This window comes from Cinclus cinclus, chromosome 2 (genome assembly GCF_963662255.1).
Source record: "Cinclus cinclus chromosome 2, bCinCin1.1, whole genome shotgun sequence".
In the NCBI taxonomy this organism is placed as follows: domain Eukaryota; kingdom Metazoa; phylum Chordata; class Aves; order Passeriformes; family Cinclidae; genus Cinclus; species Cinclus cinclus.
The window spans coordinates 113,376,931-113,397,314 of NC_085047.1; the positions used below are offsets into that span (position 1 = coordinate 113,376,931).

Below are 20,384 nucleotides of genomic sequence, written 5' to 3' on the forward strand. Positions count from 1 at the left end.
ACATGGGAGCAGTGTTCTGAACACGGGGGACCAGTGTTCTGGCTTTGGCTTTGTGCCTCGCCTGGCCCCACAACTCCTGAGCAAACCTGCCAGCAGGCAGAAGGACAGACAGGGCTGTTACCTGTCTCTGGGAGAAAGGCTGAAATGCTCATGTGAAAGAAGTGGTCCCCTCTTCCACGAGGAGTAACATGCCGAGGGATCACATTTCAGGAATGAAGATTTCCAGGTCTGCTTCTGCCAGCAGAGTTGTCAGTGAGGTGTGTGCAGTGGTTCCACCACAGGCTGAGGCTATAAAAGTTCAATAATGACATGGTTATAGCCACCTCACAGGTAAGGCTGGCATCTCACTGTGTGCTGGAATGCTGGCCAAAGTGTAGTTTTGAAAAACTTACTTTTTTGAAAAACTTACTTTTGCACTTACACTCTCCTGGCAAAGCACTTGTTTCAAACCTCACGTTAGACTGCATGTATGGCCTCTTATGAACCTTCTCTTCCTTTCATGTATAGAAAATAGACTCTGGAGCACAGAGGCAGAGAATCAGTGGGAAAGTTTCTACTGATTTTGTCTTTCTGCAATGTATTTGCTTTTGTATTTGTTATTTTAATTGCAGTGACTGAATGTACTCCTTTCTTCTTTTGTAAATTATGTTCACAGCTTTAAAAATGAAATTTATTAAATATTTCTGATTACATTAATTAACTACGAATAACTGTAAGCTATTATATTTATTTCTGTAACATGGGACTTGGGGTAATCTCAGATCCAGCATCCTCCAGTGCCGGGAGCGGCCGGGGAGGCAGCGCCAATTTAAAGGGCTCTTCCAACCTCAGTAAATCTGGGATTTGGGAATTGCCCCGGGCCAGGTGCAGCACCTGGGCCTTGTGCTTGTGGGACCTCGTGAGGTTCTCGTGGTTCCACTTGTGAAGCTTGTCCAGGTCTCTGTGCATGGCCCAATCCTTCTGTGGTGCCCCTGGCCTGCTCTGCTTCTTGTTCCCTGTAAATGTGCTGAGGGGTAGCTGGATCCACAGTCTGTCACTGGGGAAGCCATGGCAGAGCCCCGGGACCAAGGCAGAGCCCTGGGGACACCTCTCATACCCAGCTCCTTGCCTGACTGGTCAGAAGACCAGGCCCTCAAGTGAGCACTTGGTGGGGACAATGGGTGTGTCAGAGACTGAGGAGTAGAGTGGGAATCTCACCTGGATCATGAGCTTATCCAGTGGGGAGATGTTAGGAGGTCTCTGACTGGGAAGAGTCTTTTGTGCAAGAGCTTTCCCAAGGAGGTGTCAGTAGCTGTGGAGAACCATCTGACTGGGATGAGGAGAGCAGGAGCTGCCCCAGGGAGAAGCCCTTTGCTACCAAGAGTTTTCCAGCTGGGAAGAATGCATGGAGCAAGGGCTGTCCCAAGGAACAGTCAGTAGCTCCCAGAACCGTCTGACTGGGAGGACTCTGTGGGCCAAGAGCTTTCTGAAGAGGAAGACCCTGTTGGCCAGGAGTTGTCAATCCCATGCACCCTGGCACTGCCATCATCACCCCAAAACCACGTCCCCAGGTGCCACATCTGGATGACTCTTCAACATTTCCAGAGACAGCGACTCCACCACTTCTCTTGGCAACTTCTTCCAGTATCTGACCACTGTGTCAGGGAAAACTTGTTCAAATATTTAATCTGAACCTCCCCTGGTGGAATGGAAGGCCATTTTCTCTCATCCTGAAAGGATTACATGCTTTGGGATTGTGCCCATCCCAAAGGAATGAGCACAGATCATCCTGAAAGGATTGCATGCTGGTCCTCTGGGATTGTACCCATGAGGAATGGGCACACATGAGAGGTGTTTCTCAGGGGATGTCACTGCAGGACTGTGACACCAATGATTCTTCCAAAACAGCAAAGATTGAATTTAAGAAAGAGTACTAGTAAAAAAAGGACCACAACCTCCCCACTCACAAAAAAACCAAAAAATTCCCAACAAAACAAAACAAAATAATAAGAATAGGATTAGGAATAAAAATAGAAATAGGAATAAGGAATAAGAATTAAGAATAAGATGATGAAGAAATAATGGTAGTAAATAAGAACAAGAAAAGGAACAATAAATTGAACGAGAATTATGAGAAGAAGATAAGGAGAAAAAGTAGTAGTAGTAATAATAAGAAAAACAATGATAGCAAGAACAAGAATAAAAATAAATAGTAGCTATAGTAAGTAATAATAATATGATGATGATGAAGAAGATGAACAGTTGTAGAAGTTAATAATAGCATCAAATTAAAATAAACATCCACACATCTTCTAGAACCACAGAATGAAGGGAAGGACCTTAAGGTCCTCTAGTTCCAACTAGTTATCTTCTGCTCTCTCTCTCTGAGACATCTTTCCTATTTCTTTCTACTGTTCCACCTCCCCTTTCTTGTTAAATAAAATCCATTTGTTGTCCTCACATGGTACCCCTTTGCACCTTTATTCAGAGGCATCTCTTGTGGGCTAAGAACTCCTGTGCAGGTCCCTTCCAGCCACAAGCATTCCGGGATTCTGTCAGCTCCTCGTTTCCCTTTTCTTCTTGCCTCTGCTTCGAGCTGGGAATGTGCTTGAGGATGTCCAGCAAAGAAGCCTTTGCTGTCTGCTCTGGGAGCCCACACGGCTTTGGGACCTTATCACCTGCACCTGCACAGGTGTCCCCAGAGGCACGGCAGAACCAGCACCCCCCCGAGAGCCTCGGGAATTCCCCTCTGTGGTCCATGGCACACACTGCAATGGTCTGGAATTCCAGTTTCCAGCAAGGAGAGGGTGTTCCTGCCCTTTAAGGCAAAGCTCTGAAGGGGCTGAAAGCCAAGTGGAGCAAGATCTTATAATGACTTTTCACTGCCAGCTTTGATAACTTAATGAGGGGTTGTTTCAGTATGTGGATTGGGAAAAAAATCAGGTGAGGGTCTTTGGCTGGGAGCTGGGAAACTGCGTGCCCCCTCTGTGTCCCTCCTGCCCTCCGAGGTACCAGACACCCATTCCAAGTCTCTCGAACTCCGGGGGCGCTGGACACCCACCCTGAACCCCTCTGCCTTCGGGGGCACGAGGAGCTCACCCTGGGCCCTCTTACTCCAAGGTACCAGGTGCCCATCCCGATCCTCTCCATCCCCTTTACTCCAGGGTACCAGGAGCACAAATGAGCTTGTCGTATCCCCGGGGGCACCAGATGCCCGTCCCATACCCTTCTACCCCCTTCTATCCCCGGGACCACCAGGTGCCCATCACCACCACGCTGCAGGACGCGGCGGCCCGAGCAGCACCGCCCGGCAACCGCCCCCGCACCGGCAGCGCTGGGCAGGGGCAGGGGCAGGAGCAGGGGCAGGGGCAGGAGCAGGAGCAGGAGCAGAAGCCAGAGCCGGCTCCGGGGCCGTGCCTGCGGCCGGGGCCGGTCCCTTCTCCACCGCCCCGGGGCGGGGACTGCGCCGCGGGCGGGCGGGGCAGCGCAGCGCGTCCCGTCCCAGGGCAGCGCGGGTCGGGAGAGCGCAGCGCGGGGCTGCGGCCGCCGCTCCCCGCCGGGCGCGCCTCGCACGGCTCCGGGGTGGCGGCCCCATTATGGTCAGCCATGGCGTGGCTGCCGGGCGGGCTGGCCGAGCTGCGCTGGGGCGCGCTGGTCGCCCTTTTCGTGGCGGCGCTGGCCACGCTGGCCGTGTACCTGGTGCAGTACGCGCTGCTGGCGCTGCGGAGGGGCCGCCCGCCGCCGGCCGCCGCCGGTGCCGCTCCGGCGGTGCAGCGGGACGAGCTGCTGGAGGAGGGCGGCTCGGTGCTGGCCTGGGCGCTGTCGCGGGGCAGCTGGAGGCGGCAGTGGCGGCGGGCCTGGGTGGCGGCGCTCCGAGCCGAGGCGGCGGAGCGGGCGGTGAGTGCCGGGATGCAGGTGATGATGGATGGGCGGCCGGAGGAAGGGAGGGGGGAAGGGAAGGAAGGAAGGAAGGAAGGGACGGGGGATGCCCGGCGGCGGCTCCTCCGCGCCCGCCGGGATGGAGCCGGCGGTTCCCGGCCGTGGGACATCGCGGAGCCGGGACGCGGCTCCGGGCGCTCCCCGCTGTGAGGAGCGGCTGTAGGGACGCCGGGACTTTGCTGCAGGGATGTGTGTTCCTGACCCTCCGTGTGCGTGTGTGCGTATTTACACGTGTGCGCTTGGTGGCTGCTTGGCAGGGATCGTAGGAAGGAGGCACGGAATGGGAGCAGGGAGGGATGGGGAGGAAGGAAAGCCCCGACCCCCGCAGCCCCTGGCCGGGGTTCGCTCCGCCGATAACATTGTTCGGGCGCGGGGAGGAGGAAACAATGGAAACTTCCTGGCCCGGGCCTGCGGCCCGTCCTTCGGCAAATAATTCCCAGAGCTGGGCTTCCCCCGTCGTGGCTCGGGCCCTGCTGAGCCCGTGTGTGTGCTGGAACTCCAGGGGCTGGTGGCTCCGAGCCCGCGGCACGGTGGGTGGGATGCTCAGGGTTCGGTCTGTGACCAGGCTCAGGGAGGATGCACGAAACGTGGCATTTCTTCCCATGCCAACCTGCCCTTCCTGAAAAAGGCGCAGCGTGGCATCCTGCGCGTTGGTGTGTAATGGCATGCCCGGTGAGGTGGCGAGGTTAGGTGAGGCTGTGGCAGGTTGATTTCCTTGTCCTGAGGACTGAACCCTTGTCGTGTCACTGCAGAATGCTGAGGATAAACTCTAGGCATGTCCCCAGGTCTCTGAATTTGTGTGCGTCCTAGACCAAGAGTCTAAGGAAGGTCCTTTACGTGTCATCAGGCTGGGGAAGAACGAAGAGTGGGGCAGCATGTGTGTATGAAAGATAAGGAATAAAAATGAACCCTTTCCAAGTATCATTGTAGATTGGGCGGCAGGAAGAAATGTTTCATCCGCCCTTTCAAATTGTGCGGTGTGGTTGAGAAAAGAGTGGGTTGTGCTAAGAAGTGAAGGTTGGTTTGCCCTGCACTTGTGGAAGGGAAGGGTCCAGACAGCTTGAGCTGGGAACTGAAAGTAACCAGACACAAGTGGCAGCTTCCCATCCCTGAGCAGAGGGCAAAGCTCCTCGGGCAGGGACACGAACCCTCTCCTTGCCCAGGTGAGCAGCTGGAGCCAGGAGCTCAGCGCCTGGCACTGCAGCGTGGCATTGCTCCTGCTGTCAGCCTCCCAAAACAATGTCAGCAGCACGCAGCTAATGAAATTCCTGCCTGCAAAACAACCTCGGGCGATGAGGGAAGCGGGGCTGAGTGCTCGGTGTGGATAGCAGATGAAGAATGCAGTGCTGATGCTCCTGAAGGTATGACCTCAGTGCCCAAAGGCTGCCTCGCCTTGCTGTCTGTGTGAAGACTGAATGGCTGTCATCGCTGTGCCTTCACTGATGAGGATGGCTGGGCAGGGGAAGGCTTCTTTCCTCACCTTTGTAAGGTGATATTTGGGGTTTCTTAGTTTTGGCATAGCCTGCTGCAGTTGTATTAGTGGGCCAAACCAAACACTCGTTTTCAAATTACAGCGCTGATAAATCTTTGCTGAAGAACAGCAGTTTCACTGAACCCTGTTGCTGTTCGTGGACTTGGCTCTGCGCTGTGTACCTTGATATAATACTACAGGGAAGGATGAGTTATGATTAGACCCATAGTTATGTCCTAAGTATATGTTTTCAGGCTCTACCCTGTATTATGTAGTGAGGTGTCATGCAATTAAAACATGGAAGTTTTGACATACGTTTGCAATTCCAGGGACTTGACTGGCAGTGCATTTTTAGCACTTGTTTTCAACTGATGGGTTCATCACCTAATGATGCTTCTTTTTCTTGTTTCTTAGGATTCTCAGTTGCTCACATTTGAGGAAGATGACCCAGCAGAACCACTTGAGCTAGCGGTTAAAGAAGTTACCAGTGTTGTAAAGTCAGCTGGAGAGAAGGTAAACTTTGGATTTGTTGTCTTTCTGTGTACTTTGGGTCAGGAAATGTTTTATTAGTGTCAGTGGAAGTTTTATTTGTCAATAGATCTGTACCCTTGACCTGTGTTTGTTGATGCAGGTAAGGAACTGCCTCTCTAAAGAACCTGTGCAAACTCTCTGCATTGACTCACTTCTTTTGCACGTTGTGAGCAGAATGTGCTCCAGGGCTTCCACCAAATGCACAATAACCAGGGTTATGCCAAGTTTATGGCTGTGCCCTCAATGAGCTCATGGAGCAGCCCTCTCCCCCATCTCCACAGTCCTGATGATGCTTCCCCATCTTATTACTGAAGTGTGCAGTGGGAACTTCATTGAGAAGAAAGAAATTTGTCTCCTGGGACAGGCAAACATCTTTGTCTGCCTCTTGCTGTTTGTGTGGCTAATGTCAGGTTTGCTTCCTAAGTGGGAGCTGAGTAAGAATCAGTGGAACAGGTGCAGAGATTCCTGAGGGTGAACTCTTGACTCTGCTGGACCCTGTATTCAGTGAGGAGCAAGTGATTTCTTTCCTCCTCTCCCACTGCAAATACTGGGAGGTGGTTCAGTGCCTGTGAAATTAAAATAAGGCAGAACTGTGTGGCTCTTGAAACAGTAAAAATGCATTAAAAGGGGGGGGGGGGGGGGGGGGGGAATCTGTGTATGTTTATTAGCAATGATAGCTCCTGCATTTTTGTCCTAGTGACTGTAAGTCTGGTTACATTAGGCACCTGCATCAAATTAGCCTAATGCTTTTCTTTCAGTTTTGCTTTGTTATTTTGCTTTGCTCATCTGATTCAGATGCTAAGCAGCTCTACTATGATTCCTTTGAAAACTATGCATGCTTATCTGCCTGATACACAACTTAGAGGCACACCCTGACTGGTGGCAGCTGGGGATTATTAACATGTAAAGCTGTTTGTGTACTTATTTTCTTCCTTTTTTCAAGAACTTGTTTCAGTGGTCCCTTGCCCCAGCAGTGGGGTTGGAGAGACTGAACTTGGTAGGGCTGTGGGGTTGGCACAAGTGTTACTCTGTGCCACTGGGAGATGCCACTATGGGAAATTGTAAGGAGAGGGCACTGCTAGGTCTGAAAGGGTTGTGCTGTGTCATGTGTGGAGCCAGAACCCGAGGGAGAGCTGCTGCTGCAAAAAAAAGCTGGCAAATAACAGCACAAAAAACTGGTGTCTTGCAGTGCAGTGTCTAAAATGTTGCTGGAAGGTCCAGGAAGGGCTGGGTTGAACCATTCCAGCATCTTAATTGAGGTGTTACACTGCAGACAGAAATCTGATGTGGTTTCAAAGCAGCTCAGACCAATAGAAGCACATTTTAAAATTTATTGGAATAAAACTTGCTTTTATTTCATACATTGGGTTTGCTTTCATTCACTGGATTCTTCTGAACTGGGCCAAAACCCATTTCAATAGTCCTGTGCACAGCTGCTGGAAAAAGTTCTCTGAATCATTCTTGGTCCTTCAGTTAAGGTACAACTTGAATACTTATTTGAATTACAGGGTATAATAATCTTGGAATGACAGTCTAGCAGCTACTTTTCCTTCTTCTTTAAATGCATACCTTTCTCTAAACACCTCAGGAGTTCTCTTATATGATAATTGTGTCTTATATTTCCTGAGCTAATACCAAGGTGTTTGGTTTTTTGGGAGGGTTTTTTTTTTTTTTGCATTTTCTTTTTTTTTTCCCTGTCCTCTTTGAACTCTTAATGTTTGCATGTGAAATCAAAAGCTCAAAAGTTCTGGAAGAAATTGGTGTGTGCTTCACAGTGCAGTGCTGCAGACACAGTTGGAATGCTGCTGCTTCTCAGCTTGGCCCAAGCTGTGGTGATAGGAACAGAGCTGCTCTGTGGCTGAAGGTTACACCACACTGCCCCTTGATAAAGCCTCCATTTATGTATTGCCTTCATTCCAATTTTGGGCCAGAGCCTAAATATATAGAATGAAGTGGCCTGTTTTCATTGTGTGGTATTGGTTGTTTTGGTTGTTTTGGTTTAATAAAGTAAACATTAGAAATATTCTTGGTCTTAGCTATTTTTCTGCCAGCCTTTCCATTAGTGTAGTCTATTTCCAGAGGACTTGAACTTCACAACAGAAACAGCAACAAAAAAGGCAAAAAAAAAAAAAAGAAGATTCTCCTGCTGGGGACTTGGCACAGAGGGTTTGGATGGAGCAGGCTGTGACAGAAGTCTCCCTTCTTCTTCTGCCTCATGCTTAAATGGAAAGGGGTGAAATTCCTTCAGAGTGCCATTCCTTTAATGTCACTGCTGCACTCCTAACTGGGACCATCCCCAGTTATGTAAGTGTGTTTATTTCTGATTATTTTTGGTGGGGTGAACTACCCTGACCATGATACACAGTTCCTGTTGTCTTTTAACTCTCCATTTTGCTTCGGAAGCCATCCCATATCTGCTTCTTTAATGACTGGGGTTTTTTCACAAGCCTAGGTGGAATTATGACCTGTGGAGATGATTTCCTTGGCATTTTAGTTTTTGCACTAATATAATCCTTTCTTCTTAATGTGTTTAGTCTTCTTCCATGGTGCTTGCTGTCAGTAAATGTATTGCAAAGGGATTATATTTCCTTCCAGCTTTTGTTTAGCTTGCCTACATAAGTTGCTCCTTAAATCTCCTTTTACAATGCTGTCCTGGCTCCTAACTCTCTCCTATGCACCCATTCTCAGCAGCAGCTCCAATTAAATCCATGTTATTGAACCTGATGGCTGAAGGACCACACAGCCCTACAGGTAAGGTCTCAAAATGCAAGGAGGCAGCTGCTTTTAGTCTCTGGAAGTACTTTCCTGAGGGGTTTTGGGCTCCAGTCTGCCTCTCCTGTGGCTACTTCATGCTGTGAGTGCCTTGTTGCATCAAGGTCTCTCTCCCTTTGGTGCTCTCCGGTGATAAGCTGTCCTTTGTGTGAGCAGTAGTTGTTAATTCTTACATGAAGGCACACACAATGTATTTTGTATTGCATTCCTCTCCTACATTTCAAGGTCTTGTAGCTTTCCTGTGTGATGACCTAATCTTCCTTTAAGTTGCTGCTTCCCAGCTTACCTTCCTGAGCATCACATTTTCTTTCAGGTTTCTCCTGGAGTGTTTTGGACTTTTACTGTGCAATAGGTTTGGTGCCTGGAAGAATCCTTGGTGACCTGTTTCCAGCTTTTACCTCCCTGCTCACCTTACTGTCCTCTCCTTTTCAAACACCCCAGTCCACCTCAATGGGGGAGTGATGGAGTACAAGATTAATTGCTGGTGAAGTAAACAAAATTGCTACAGAAGTAAACAAAACAACATTGTGATGTAACCTTCTTCAGAGCTGAGTGCCTTGTCAGAGGGAGGGGGTGGGGGTTTGTTTGCTTCACTGGAGCAAAGGTGATCCTGGGTTTGGCACTGCCTGTCTTCCAGCTGCTCCTCCAGATGTGTCTGGGCCTCCTATAGGCTTGTGCCACATCTGGCAGTTTGGCACAGGGATCAGGGAAGCCTTGGCACCCTGACACAGGGGAGCTGTCTCTTCGAGTGAATTACTCTGCAAGCTACCACAGCACAAAGTGACAAACCTCTCCCAGGGTTTTTTCTGTCTCCTTTCAGTCTCTGTGTCTCAGATGGTTTGGAAAGGCTTGCAGGATAGTGAGGCCAAACTAGCAATTCTATTGCTGGTATTGATTTGTATTCCTCTTTCTGAAATACAAGTACTGCTTCCTGTTTTTGCAATGTTTGATGTTCATTTGAACTTACCAGGATTGGAAATTATTCCTGTCCTGTCTCCTTGTACTCCCTGCTTGTTTATTTTATTCCCTCACTCTCCATTTTTTCCACCTATTTGAATTTGAATGTGTTGGTCTCAAAGGAGTGGATAAATTCACATGTTCCATCAGCTTCTGCTTTGTTTCTGTTGCTGACATGGAAGCTCTCTCTCCTGCACTGAGTCCATCCCTCACCCTGCCTTCACCGTGGTGTTTGCCACCATTTGGGAAACTGGTCTGGGGTTTTCACTGTATTTACAGGCAAATGCAGTTTGGTACAGGCTCCTAAAAATCCACAGCTGCTTGTGCCTGGGTTAGACATTGCATTTGTCATCTCCCCTTCATTGCTCTGCTCATTTGGTCAATTGTTTGGGTAAAGAAGGAGTGCAGAAGAAGCTGGAGAAACCCCCTTAAGAATCGAAGGAATTGGCTCTGGTAACCAAGAAGATCATGTAATTCTTCTGAACAGCTGAGTGCTAATGACTGTCAAATGGCAGAAGTTTTTGACTTGAAAATTTTTTTTGTGGTGAGGTTTTCAGCCGAGCACACAAACTGTTTCTATGGGCATTGAAAAGATAAGTTTTCCATGCCAAAAATAAGAGCCTTCTCATAGCAGTACCCTGTGAGACATATGGGAAATGGTGAGGGTCCTAAATCTTACAGTGAGATCAAGGCAACTTTCACTCTGTGGCTGCCTCATGGTTAATTCTGATTTTCTTGTGAAAATGTTAAATATTTGTGTTACTTACATACTACTGAGTAACCTCAAGTAACCTGCTCTTTCTGGAAGTAAACACCAAGTGCAGTAAAACCAATTTCCTTGTAGAAAACAAACAAAAAGGGCAATCAAGGCCCCTGCTGCTGGGGTTTTTACACACACGTGTGGTGTGGTCAGGGCTTGGGGAAGGTGAGGGAAATGTTCCCCATCAGAACTTACCCCTGAAGTCATGGCTTTTCAGCTCAGGGAGGGAACCTGCTGCTGCATTTGGGGAGGGGAGGAAAGAGTAAAGAAAAGGGAACGTGTAATGCACAAATTAATGGGATTCCAGTGCCAAAAAAACCTCCAGGCAAGAGGAGTGTGTGAGGAGCAGGAGCAGCATGGTGCTGCTTGAGATGAAGCAGGGAAGAGAGGGGAAAAAAATGAGATTTTGAAGCCTGTCCAGAGGAACTGCAAAGGGAAAAAGTCTGGATATAGAGGGGGAGGGCAAAGCAGGGAGAGTGTTTTAATAGCTGTGAGTATACAAGTTTGGACACTTGACTTTCTCAGGAAAATAGTTTTGCTCAAACCACAGTGCTTTTTCAGTCTCCTTTGTTCCTGTGGTTGTTTATCTGGAAGAGAATTGGTGTTAGGATAATTGTACTCAGAGTTTTAGCTACGTGTGAGCAAGTTGTGTCACAGCTTCTACAAGCTCAGAGGAGCTGGGTGCCAGCGTTTTGCAGGTGGGGAGCTGAGCCCAGCCAGGTGTGGGGGTTCTGGCCACTGCTGCTCATCCCATCCTGAGGATGTCGGGTCAGGGATGAGGAGGAGAGGCTGGAAACAGCAGGAATAACCGTGGCAGTGGGGTGGTTGAGTACCAGCTGTGTGTGGGGAGGGATGGCAGAGCACAAAGGTACCTGAGGAAGGGCTGCGAGCTCCTTCCATGGGAGATCCCCAAAGCACATGGAGTGAAAGGTGTTTGTGCCAAGGGACAAAATGCCTTGGGCTTGGTTTCTTTGTGCTGCTCCTTCACCTCCCCCTATTTCTGCTAATTTAGGACATGTGTCTTGTCCAGACCCAGGATCACAAGAGGGAGCTGGGGGTGACCCTTCTGGGAGTTCAGAGCCAGCTGGTCCCAGCTGCTGTGCAGGGCTTGATTCTTCAAGAGCAGTTTGTTATAAAAGTGGCAGGTTTTTCTAGACTCTAAAACACACAGGGTTGCTCACTGGAGATACCTCTGGTAAGGGGAGCGGGAGAGAGAATGAGGAATATACATGAAATTGCAGAATTCTCTTCCTGTCATCCAGGTTCCTCTGTTTTCTTTCCTGCCACTTCCCCCATGGCAGGCACACAAAGAAAAACACTGAAGCTTCCCGTGCTCTGCTCTTTCTCCCCCTGCCAAGCAGAAAGGGGTGCTTTGGCTGGCCCTCCCTTCTCCAGCTCTTCTTCTGTGCAGAGAAAATGAATTTGAGGAAGCAGGTTGGAGTGAGGCAGGGGGAGAAAGAGCAGAGCACGGAAAGCTTCAGTGTTTTTCTTTGTGTGCCTGCCATGGGGGAAATGGCCTACATATTTCTGCTTGGGTCTATCAAAATCACCTGCTACACTTCTAAAGGCATGTCACTCAGCAAGGGAAGCAGCAGTTGCAGTCTCTTTAATCACCTTTTCACCACTTGTAGCAGCATCACAGATGAAAACAAAGCCTCCTTGTCTCCAAATCCTACCCCAGAATTCTGCTTCTCTCAGTATTCTGACTCCATCATCTTTCCTGCTCCCAGAACAAATTCACCTGACATAAATACATATTCTTTTTCCATTTACAATCTCTTTTTGATGATTGGATTAAAAATGGACAGGCAGCTGTATCTGAATACCACAGTTTATCAGTAAAAGTGAGGGCAGAAGGGGAGTAGGGTTTAGTAGATGTTGTTGGCAGAAAATAAATTAAGGAGACTAAAAGTCCAAACTTCAGTGGTCTGGGCTTTGAAATGAAAGGTAAAAATACATACAAAAAACTGATTCAGCATCTCTTGACAAAATGCAGACAGCAAAATGGAAGTTCCACCATCTGCAGTGTCTGTTTCCATCCTTTACTTGGAATTAAACATGCCTAAGAAACAAGTGGCACATGAACTCATCTACCAACTCTCTGGCCACGCTTTTATTTCTTTTAGAAACATTAATCAACCACATACCTGGCAACCTTGGCTCTTGGACATCCAGCAATTCCAGATGAATGGCTCTGTGCTGCATGTACAGCAAGTCCAGCTTGTTCTGAATGCATTGAACTTCCTGTGGCTGTGTGGAAAAAGCACATGGATGATAACACACTACATTTAGGATATGGAAGTGTCAGCAGTTTTTGCATCTGACCTGTTCTTTTTCCTCCTCTTGCCTCAAAAAAGGGGGAAGAACCTTTTCTTTTTCCAAGTCTTTAAAGAGTCACCGTGTCAATCCATTACTGTGAATGAAAGGAGGGATTCTGTGTTTCATCTCGTGCAAGTAAAACAAGCAGCTGGAAGCAGATGGGCTCTTTGTTCTTGCTAGATATTAAAAATCCTTTATATTTTACCCTAATACTGGGTGTTAATGTTGTTTGTGTGGGGTTAAGGTCAGAAATCACTTCTGAAGGAATCTGGACTTGGGGAAAGGGGAGAGGTGAGGAAAACTCATGTGTCCACTTCTAAACTACAATTTGCAAAGACGTAAAAAAGGCAAATCTTATTGCTTGTGGGTGTGGTTGGGATTTTTATTTGTCATATCCCCTTCCCCACCCTCTGCTCCTTTGTAATTAAGTCTCTAATGGATGTACGCAGGCTCTTGATAAAGCCCTGGCCGTTCTGAAAATGTACCCCAGAGAGCCCAGGGAGATGAAATGTATTTAAGGAGAGCCTGATAAGGATCTTCCAGGAGGTCCATGAGTCCTTTCAAAGCTTTCAGCTTCAATTCCAGTGCCCCTAAGTGGAGCAGTAAGTGCACAAACACAATTTAATAGCACCGTGCAGAGTTTTTGTCAGACAGACCTCGCAGGGAATTATTTGTCTGTGCATTGCATTGACCTGGTTCCCTCAGCCTGAGTCAGTGTCAGGAGAGCCCAGCTGTCCTTCCTGCAGTGGGGCAGTGGGCACAGCAACCACAGAGGGAAGGTGACAAGCAGCTCTCCTCGACCAGCACGTCTGTTTGCAAAACAAACGTGCCTCTGTGGTGTGATGAATAATTTCTGACTTCCACCCCGTGGGCTTTCCTGCGCCGCCAGGAACCCTCCAGGAATTTCTGCACGCTCCAGGAATTCTGCGTGGCAGCTCCAGCAGCTCAGTCAGTTTGCAGAGGGGAGGGATTAAAAACTCTGCACTGTTTACAAACTCAGGGTGCTAACAAGTTAAATTACTGCTCCTAAGAGTGTACTGCAGTCAAGTGGCACTCAGACTTTTCCCAGACATTCGGCTTTGTCACCACATTTCAGGGCCTTTCTTGGTTTGGTCAAAGGCTTGAATCAATTCTTAAAAGCTCCTGCTCCTTCCTATCCCACTGAGAACTGGAATTACTCAGGATCCTCTGCTGTAGCAGCAGGTTTATACCAAAGTTTCACATTTGTACGATGCCACTAAGCTAAAGATGGTGTGGTAAATCAGCTGTCCTGGTGTAGGCTTCTTAGCTCAGAGCAGAAGAGGAAGAACAAACATCCTTGCCCTCTTGGACCTTTTAATACGTGGATCTGTGAAATGGAAAGGAGTTCTTGTCCTTAGGTAGCAATACAAAAGAAATTTTGGGAAATGCCATAATTTTCAGGTATTAAATTTCATGTACAGAGTTGAATGTTTGAACGATGTGCCTTTAGAAGAATGTGCAGAAGGAGGTGGGAACATGAATTAAATTGCTTAGACATTTCCCACCTGTGCAACTCAGCATAATTCTGCTAGCCTAAATTCCTTTCTTACTTTCTTTCTTGCCTTAACCAGACCTTCTGAAGACTAATTTGTTTTTCCCTTTGTTTCTCCTCATCCTTTTCCTTTCTCCAGGTGGTTTCTTGCAATGTTGTGGGAGATTCTGTTAAATTCCTCTTTGCTGTCTCAGCCCCTTCATCTGTGGCTGCTGAACCTCAGTCGTATTTTGTGAAGCTGTCCCCAGTCCACCTGCAGGTAAAGTCTTAAGTGTTGTTCTCTCTTCCCCTCCTTTTGCTTCCCCTCTGGGGCAAGTGGTAAATACAGAAATTAAGCTGCCTCTTCAGAAGGCTGGGAATAAATAATATGTTGGATAGACTACTTGGATATCTAGAAGAATTCCCTTTATTAACTGGCATGCATTCTCAAAGCTTAAGCAACTTCTGCCTTCTTGGAGTGTCACTTTGAAGTTACCCACTCAGAAACTGGTGGTATTCTTCCTGTGCTGAGATGGAGATTGATCTACAATTTCCTTACAGGACACCACAACACTCTGCTATAACTCTTTTCCTGTCCACAGCTTCAGCTCTATGTGAAAGACAAAGGAGAAGATGTCAAAGTTGAATGGTTCCTCATTAACACCAGTGAAATCAACTTTGAAATCCAGCCAGCAGTGCAGGAGGTCAGTCAGTAAGTTTTATTTGTTGTAATGGTAGAGCAGATGGGTCTCCATCACTTTGGTCCAGAATGCATCTGCTATGGATAATCTATCAAATCCTTACATTTCTGAAATCCAGCAGCACCTCTCAGGATTACTGAAACAAGTCTGTATTTGACAGACAAGTGACTTTGCAAACAACTTTAAACCAAATCCAAGGTGTGAAAAATGTCTGTTCCTAAAAATCTTCTCTCATAGCACTTCTAAAATAATAAACACCCTCCCCCCCAATTGTAATGGTATTTCCATCAAAACAATTAAAACGTTGCTTTTTCCCTAATTTAAATCAGTTTTGAAATCCGGCAACAATAAATCAAAAACAGCTGTAAAAACAGCTGTACAGTTATTTAAGGAAATGGTGGATGATTTAAAAATATTTTGATGCTTTTGGACTTGCACCTGATCTTTGTATACAAGCACTGATTCATTGGGACATCCCCTGCAAGAGTTTCATCTTGACTGGGATTCTCTTCTGGCTTTGACCCTTCACAGTTTTTTTTATTTTTGGCACAAATGTGGAGATCTAACTGTTTCTTACAACTGTGGAGGACGTCTTGTTTGTGTTTTGTGAAGTTGTTTTCTTGACTGAAGGCCTTGTTGAAAATTACGTTTATTGTACCACAGCTTTTGTCCATAAAAATGTGAAACTCATAGCTAAAGACAGACAAGCCTTTTGGAGTGTGTTTTAATGTAGGTTTTACCATGCACACATAGCATGTAAATGACCTTTATGCTGGGGTGGCATGATGGTTATCCACATTTGAACAGTCATTAAGTGTTAAATCCTTCCTGACAAACACAGATGACTCTGGTGCAGTCACTGGACTTCACAATCAGCTTTTTGAGAGGTGCCCAAGTCCAGCTTTGCAGAGTTGCACCTGTTCTGCTTTGCCTGCATTTTTAGAATGAGCCTGTTAAGTTATTTATTCGTTAGAGGGCTTTGTTTTCACTTTGAAGTTTGTATTGGCACTTAGGGAAGAGGAGAGGCAATAAACAGAGGGCTAAAACCTGTGAGCAAGCTACACCTTAGAAATTGCTTCAGCTCCTAAACTTCAATGTCAGCTTTTGTGTCTTGTTTTTTTCCTCTTTCAGACGCAATACTGTGTGTACAAATAAATACCTTTAATTGCTTGTGATTATCTCCACAGTGGTTTTGACATCACCCAAGCTGGGTATAATAACCCATTTTCTCTTGGTAATGGCTGGGTGAACCTGAGCTGTGTTGGGCAACCTGGCTGGCTAGGAAGGGTTTGGATTTACACAAGGTGACTTCAAGTGCTGATGTGCCCTAGGCTGGCTGTGGTGTACACCCCTAGACCAAGTCAAACCCAAAGTGAAAACTGTTGTCTTGATCATTTTGGGGTGGCAGTTAAGCCATTATGGCTTGTCTTGTCAAGGGAGTTGTGGTGGACAGTTTTTCCCAAAAAAGCATGGCTAAAAATTAGGCAGAGCTGACAGGAGACTTTTTAATCAATCTCCGTTACAAATAACTATGGAAACAACAGCAAATACCTACAAACAGAAGTCCAGTGACTGAGGTTGCTGTTGTTACTGTTAAATAACAGATGTCTTGTTTGGCTGATGGCAGAGGAGGAGAGGGATTTAAAATTTAGGTAGGAGCAGAGGAGGGAAATTCCCTCCAAAACTATGAAGACTAACCACAATTTATCTGCTTATTTAAGTTACTTAAGTAATGAAATTGCTATTACTGAGATTTTTAAAAAGCCTAATTTACTGTGATCTTTATTAAAGTGAATGAGTATTACCTGTTTCCTTGGTGGCTGTTCAAGGGCATGTGGTGTAACTGCAGCAAATTTTATTGGGACTGGCCAGTTCTGTTGCAGGTTTTGAGCATGTTATCCAAGGCCAGTTAGGTAAGAAGGCAGTACAACAGGATTTCTGTACACAGCATTCCTGGGATTTTTTGGGAAGCACCCTAAATGTTTCTGTAACACCTGGGTAGCTGGGAAGGGGCTGTTACTGTGTGTCCTGTTGTGCAAGGTGCACATCAGTGAAGTCTCTCACTGTGGTGTCAGGTGAGAAAAGATGGATGAGTCCTCTGTTTTTGGGTCAGATCTTTGTCTCCTACTTCAGTCTTTCCTTTAGAAAAGAAACCTCATTGAGATTTCAGAGCTGTTGTGTTTCAGACTGTCCTTTCTGGGACAGCTTGATTTAAAAATCTGTGCCCTGTAGGTAACTGAGCAGAAGAAAATTCCTGAGGAGCATGCTGTGAGAAGCAGGCATTCTCCAGGAGCACAGGGAGGGCAGGGGCAGTTCATTCTCTTCATACACCTTGGAATTAATCATATGAAGCTACAATGTGTGCACACAAAATCTGTGGTGTGTCCTGACCCCTCTGAGGTTGTGGTGCTAGGCACAGATGGCCGTGAGATTTTTTTCATGGGCGAACTACAGCTCAGTGCCCCAGAGCAGCCCGACTCTGTCCACACACTGCTCTTTTCAGCAAGGTTCAAGACCTCCAGGAGATGCTATAATATTTTTTTTTTTCAGTGCAGCACAGGATTAGTTTCTTCTCAGCTGCTGCAGGCTGGCATAACTCCCATTAAATCAGTGCAGTGGTGCTGATCTGCTGACCTGATCTGCTCTCTCAGGGGAGTACAGAGCAGTGCAGAATCTTTAAAACACCATCATAAGAGGAAAACTGTCACAGAAACTTCTGGTTTTGTGGGTAACAACTGTGCCTTCCAAGCTCCAGAACAGCACAAGTTTTTCAGTGTTCAGTTCTGTCTTTCATTTAATGCATAATGGAGAGATTTAAGTAATTCTTTGCTTGATCTGTTGTTAAATTCTGTTGTTGGCAACAGAAACCACGTGTATCTCTCTGATAAAGCTAATTTTTGATGGCTTTGGTTGTTTAGATGTATATATACCCAATTAATGTTTTTCCTCAACAACTTCTGAGTTTTGAGAAGCCTGACTGTTTTGTTTCCTCATAGGAACAGACAGCAGGGACATGTGCAATATCTGAAACGCTCAGAGATGTCTTGAAGAACCTCTTCAGCTCAGCTTCTCCATCTGTAGTGTTGAGTGTGAGGCCTGCAGATACAAAGGAGGTTCAGGTAAGGCTCATTTCCTTGCAGAATATTTTGAGAAGTGTCCTTATGCTTCATACTTTTATTATATATTAATGAGTTATTATATATAACTCATACATGTAACACACATATATATAACTCATATATATATGTTAATGAGTTATATAGCTCACAAATGAGTAAGTTTAACAGTGTCCAGTGGCAGGAGCCAACTGGGACACAGTGGTGTGGCAGTGGAGGCTTTGTGGTCACACCTCCTGCGTGGCTCCTTGTTGGTGTTCCAGCCCAGCTCAGCCCTGCTTCCCTTGTGTGTGACACAAGGGTTTGGTGCTGGCATGTGCACAGTGCCCCTTGTCCTGGTTGCCTCTTGCAGAATGTACAGAACACAAGCCTTCTCCCTCAGGGCACGAGTCCTCCCAAACCCCCGAGGGCTCATGAGCTGAAGCTGCTGGTGAGGAACATGGAGGTGAAGCTGAGCGATGATCTCCGTGCTGCAGGTAATGCAGCCCAGGTGCTGCTGCTCCGTTCTGGGCAGGCCCAGGGTTGGGGGGTTTTTTCCTTTCCTTTCATGTGAGATAATGTGGAAGTTCTGGGTTACAGCCTGCACTCAAAAGAAGGTTTAAGAAATTGCTGTATTCTGAGAATTAGACTGCATAGAATCACAAAGTGGTTTGGGTTGGAAGGGACCTTAAAGCTCATTCCATGCCACCCCCTGCCATGGGCAGGGACACTTTCCACTATCCCAGGTTGCTCCAAACCCCATCCAGCCTGGTCTTGAGCATTCCCAGGGGTGGGCCAGCCAAAGTTTCTCTGGGCAACCTGTACCAGTGCTGACTTAATGTATATTTTAGTTAATTCGAGTATTTTAACATCTTGTTCTTCTTGTACAAAAATCCATCATTGCTGAAAACAGATTGAAATGACCACATGTATAAAGCTGGCTAATTACTTTCTGGCTTTTAGTTTTAATTTCTAAAAGTTCTCATTTTGGCTGTACCCAAGATGAGGGGCTTAAATCCAGCTTTCCATTAGCTGTTGGCAATGACATTGGCTTAATTCAATGTTACCTTATTTTTCTTTACTTTAGAGTGATTTGCACATATATCTCAAACTCTCCTCCTGTATCAGAAACTCTTGAAAGGTGTTTTGTTTTTGTTTTTGGGGGTTTTTTTTGTTTTTTTGTTTGTTTGTTTTGTTTTGTTTTTTGTTGTGAGGGACATTTTCCCCTGATGAAGTAGCTCTGCAGGTAAAAGAAGAAGGTACCTGTTGTAAGTGGGGAATGAAGCCAAGAAAGAGGTCACTCACTGCCTAGTGAAGTTATTGTTGGGTTTGGAAAGCAGCACCAGGCCTCTTGCAAGTATTCAGACTTCTCCAAGTTCAGGCATGTCTCTGTCACTGATTGAGGCATGAGCAGGCACAGCTCAGACTCTGTCAGCAGAAGTACATGTTTGGAGGCTCTCTTATTTATGGCCACTAAACAATTCCATAACAGTATTTTTAATGGAAGCTGGTGGCTGCTAGATTGGGCAAGGCAGTAGATTTTAGATAGATATATCCTACTTGCTGTTCTCCTTTTTTTCAGTTAGAGGTAACACGTTTCTGCCCTGGAGTATTGCATAATGCTGCTTCACTCATCCTGGTTGGAAGTAATCCCCCTAAAAATCTCTGCAGAGGTGTTGTTTTTTTTTTTAAATAAAAATATTTTTAAAGCAATTCTGAAACTCTTGGCTGTGAAATGTCCTGTATCAATAAAACTATGCTAGCAACTGCAACCCAGTCTAGGGGAAAGTGTCCCAGCCCACAGTGAGAGGTTTGGAATGAAATTGATATTTATGGTCTCTCCCAAGCCAAACCATTCTGTGATTTATTACTCCACAATTTTGTAGTGCAAGCTAAACTTTCCAAAAGATTGGGTCATTTTGCCTCGTTCTAAAAGTCATGAGATTAGATAGCTTTGTGTGCATATGGTGCACAGAAGATTCCCCTTCTGAGAATCGCTGCACCTTCCCTGAAAGTGAGAGGAAAAAGAGACAATTCATGTGCTCTGCTCTGGGAAAACGGATGTTGGGAGGCAAAATTCCTATTTGCTGTTCCAACAGGAGATGGAGGGAATTTTGCTGGTTCCCCAGCAGCTCCTGGAGTGTAAATATTTGGAACTGAGTATGGGAAAAAAAGCTCTATGGTGGGGTTTAACTGGTGCACTTGAAATCCAGTGGGAATCCTGCACAGCTGGAAAGGTGCTGGCTTCTGGACATAACTTGCTGACTTTTAGTTAATATTCCCTTCCCTTTTCCTGGCCTTCCCTTGCAATAATGAATTATCCCGTTGGAACTCAGGCTCCATGGGACTGTGCAGTATTTCAGGTTAA

At 46.5% G+C, this 20,384-nt stretch overlaps 1 protein-coding gene across 4 annotated transcripts in view; it reads left to right on the forward strand.

Moving 5' to 3' along the window:
* Positions 1–3,490: 3,490 nt before the first annotated feature.
* C2CD2 (C2 calcium dependent domain containing 2) overlaps positions 3,491–20,384 on the forward strand; it is a 33,340-nt gene continuing 16,446 nt past the window's right edge. Inside the window, exons 1-6 of one of the 4 annotated variants that reach the window (XM_062488177.1) lie at positions 3,491–3,894; positions 5,804–5,902; positions 14,381–14,500; positions 14,823–14,924; positions 17,918–18,040; positions 18,390–18,513. In XM_062488177.1, coding sequence (XP_062344161.1) covers positions 3,586–3,894; positions 5,804–5,902; positions 14,381–14,500; positions 14,823–14,924; positions 17,918–18,040; positions 18,390–18,513 — 877 coding nt within the window. In that variant the 5' untranslated portion in view covers positions 3,491–3,585. Of the gene's footprint in view, positions 3,895–5,154; positions 5,280–5,803; positions 5,903–14,380; positions 14,501–14,822; positions 14,925–17,917; positions 18,041–18,389; positions 18,514–20,384 lie in introns of those variants that run through there. The other 3 variants (XM_062488175.1, XM_062488178.1, XM_062488179.1) reach the window with 3 other exon arrangements.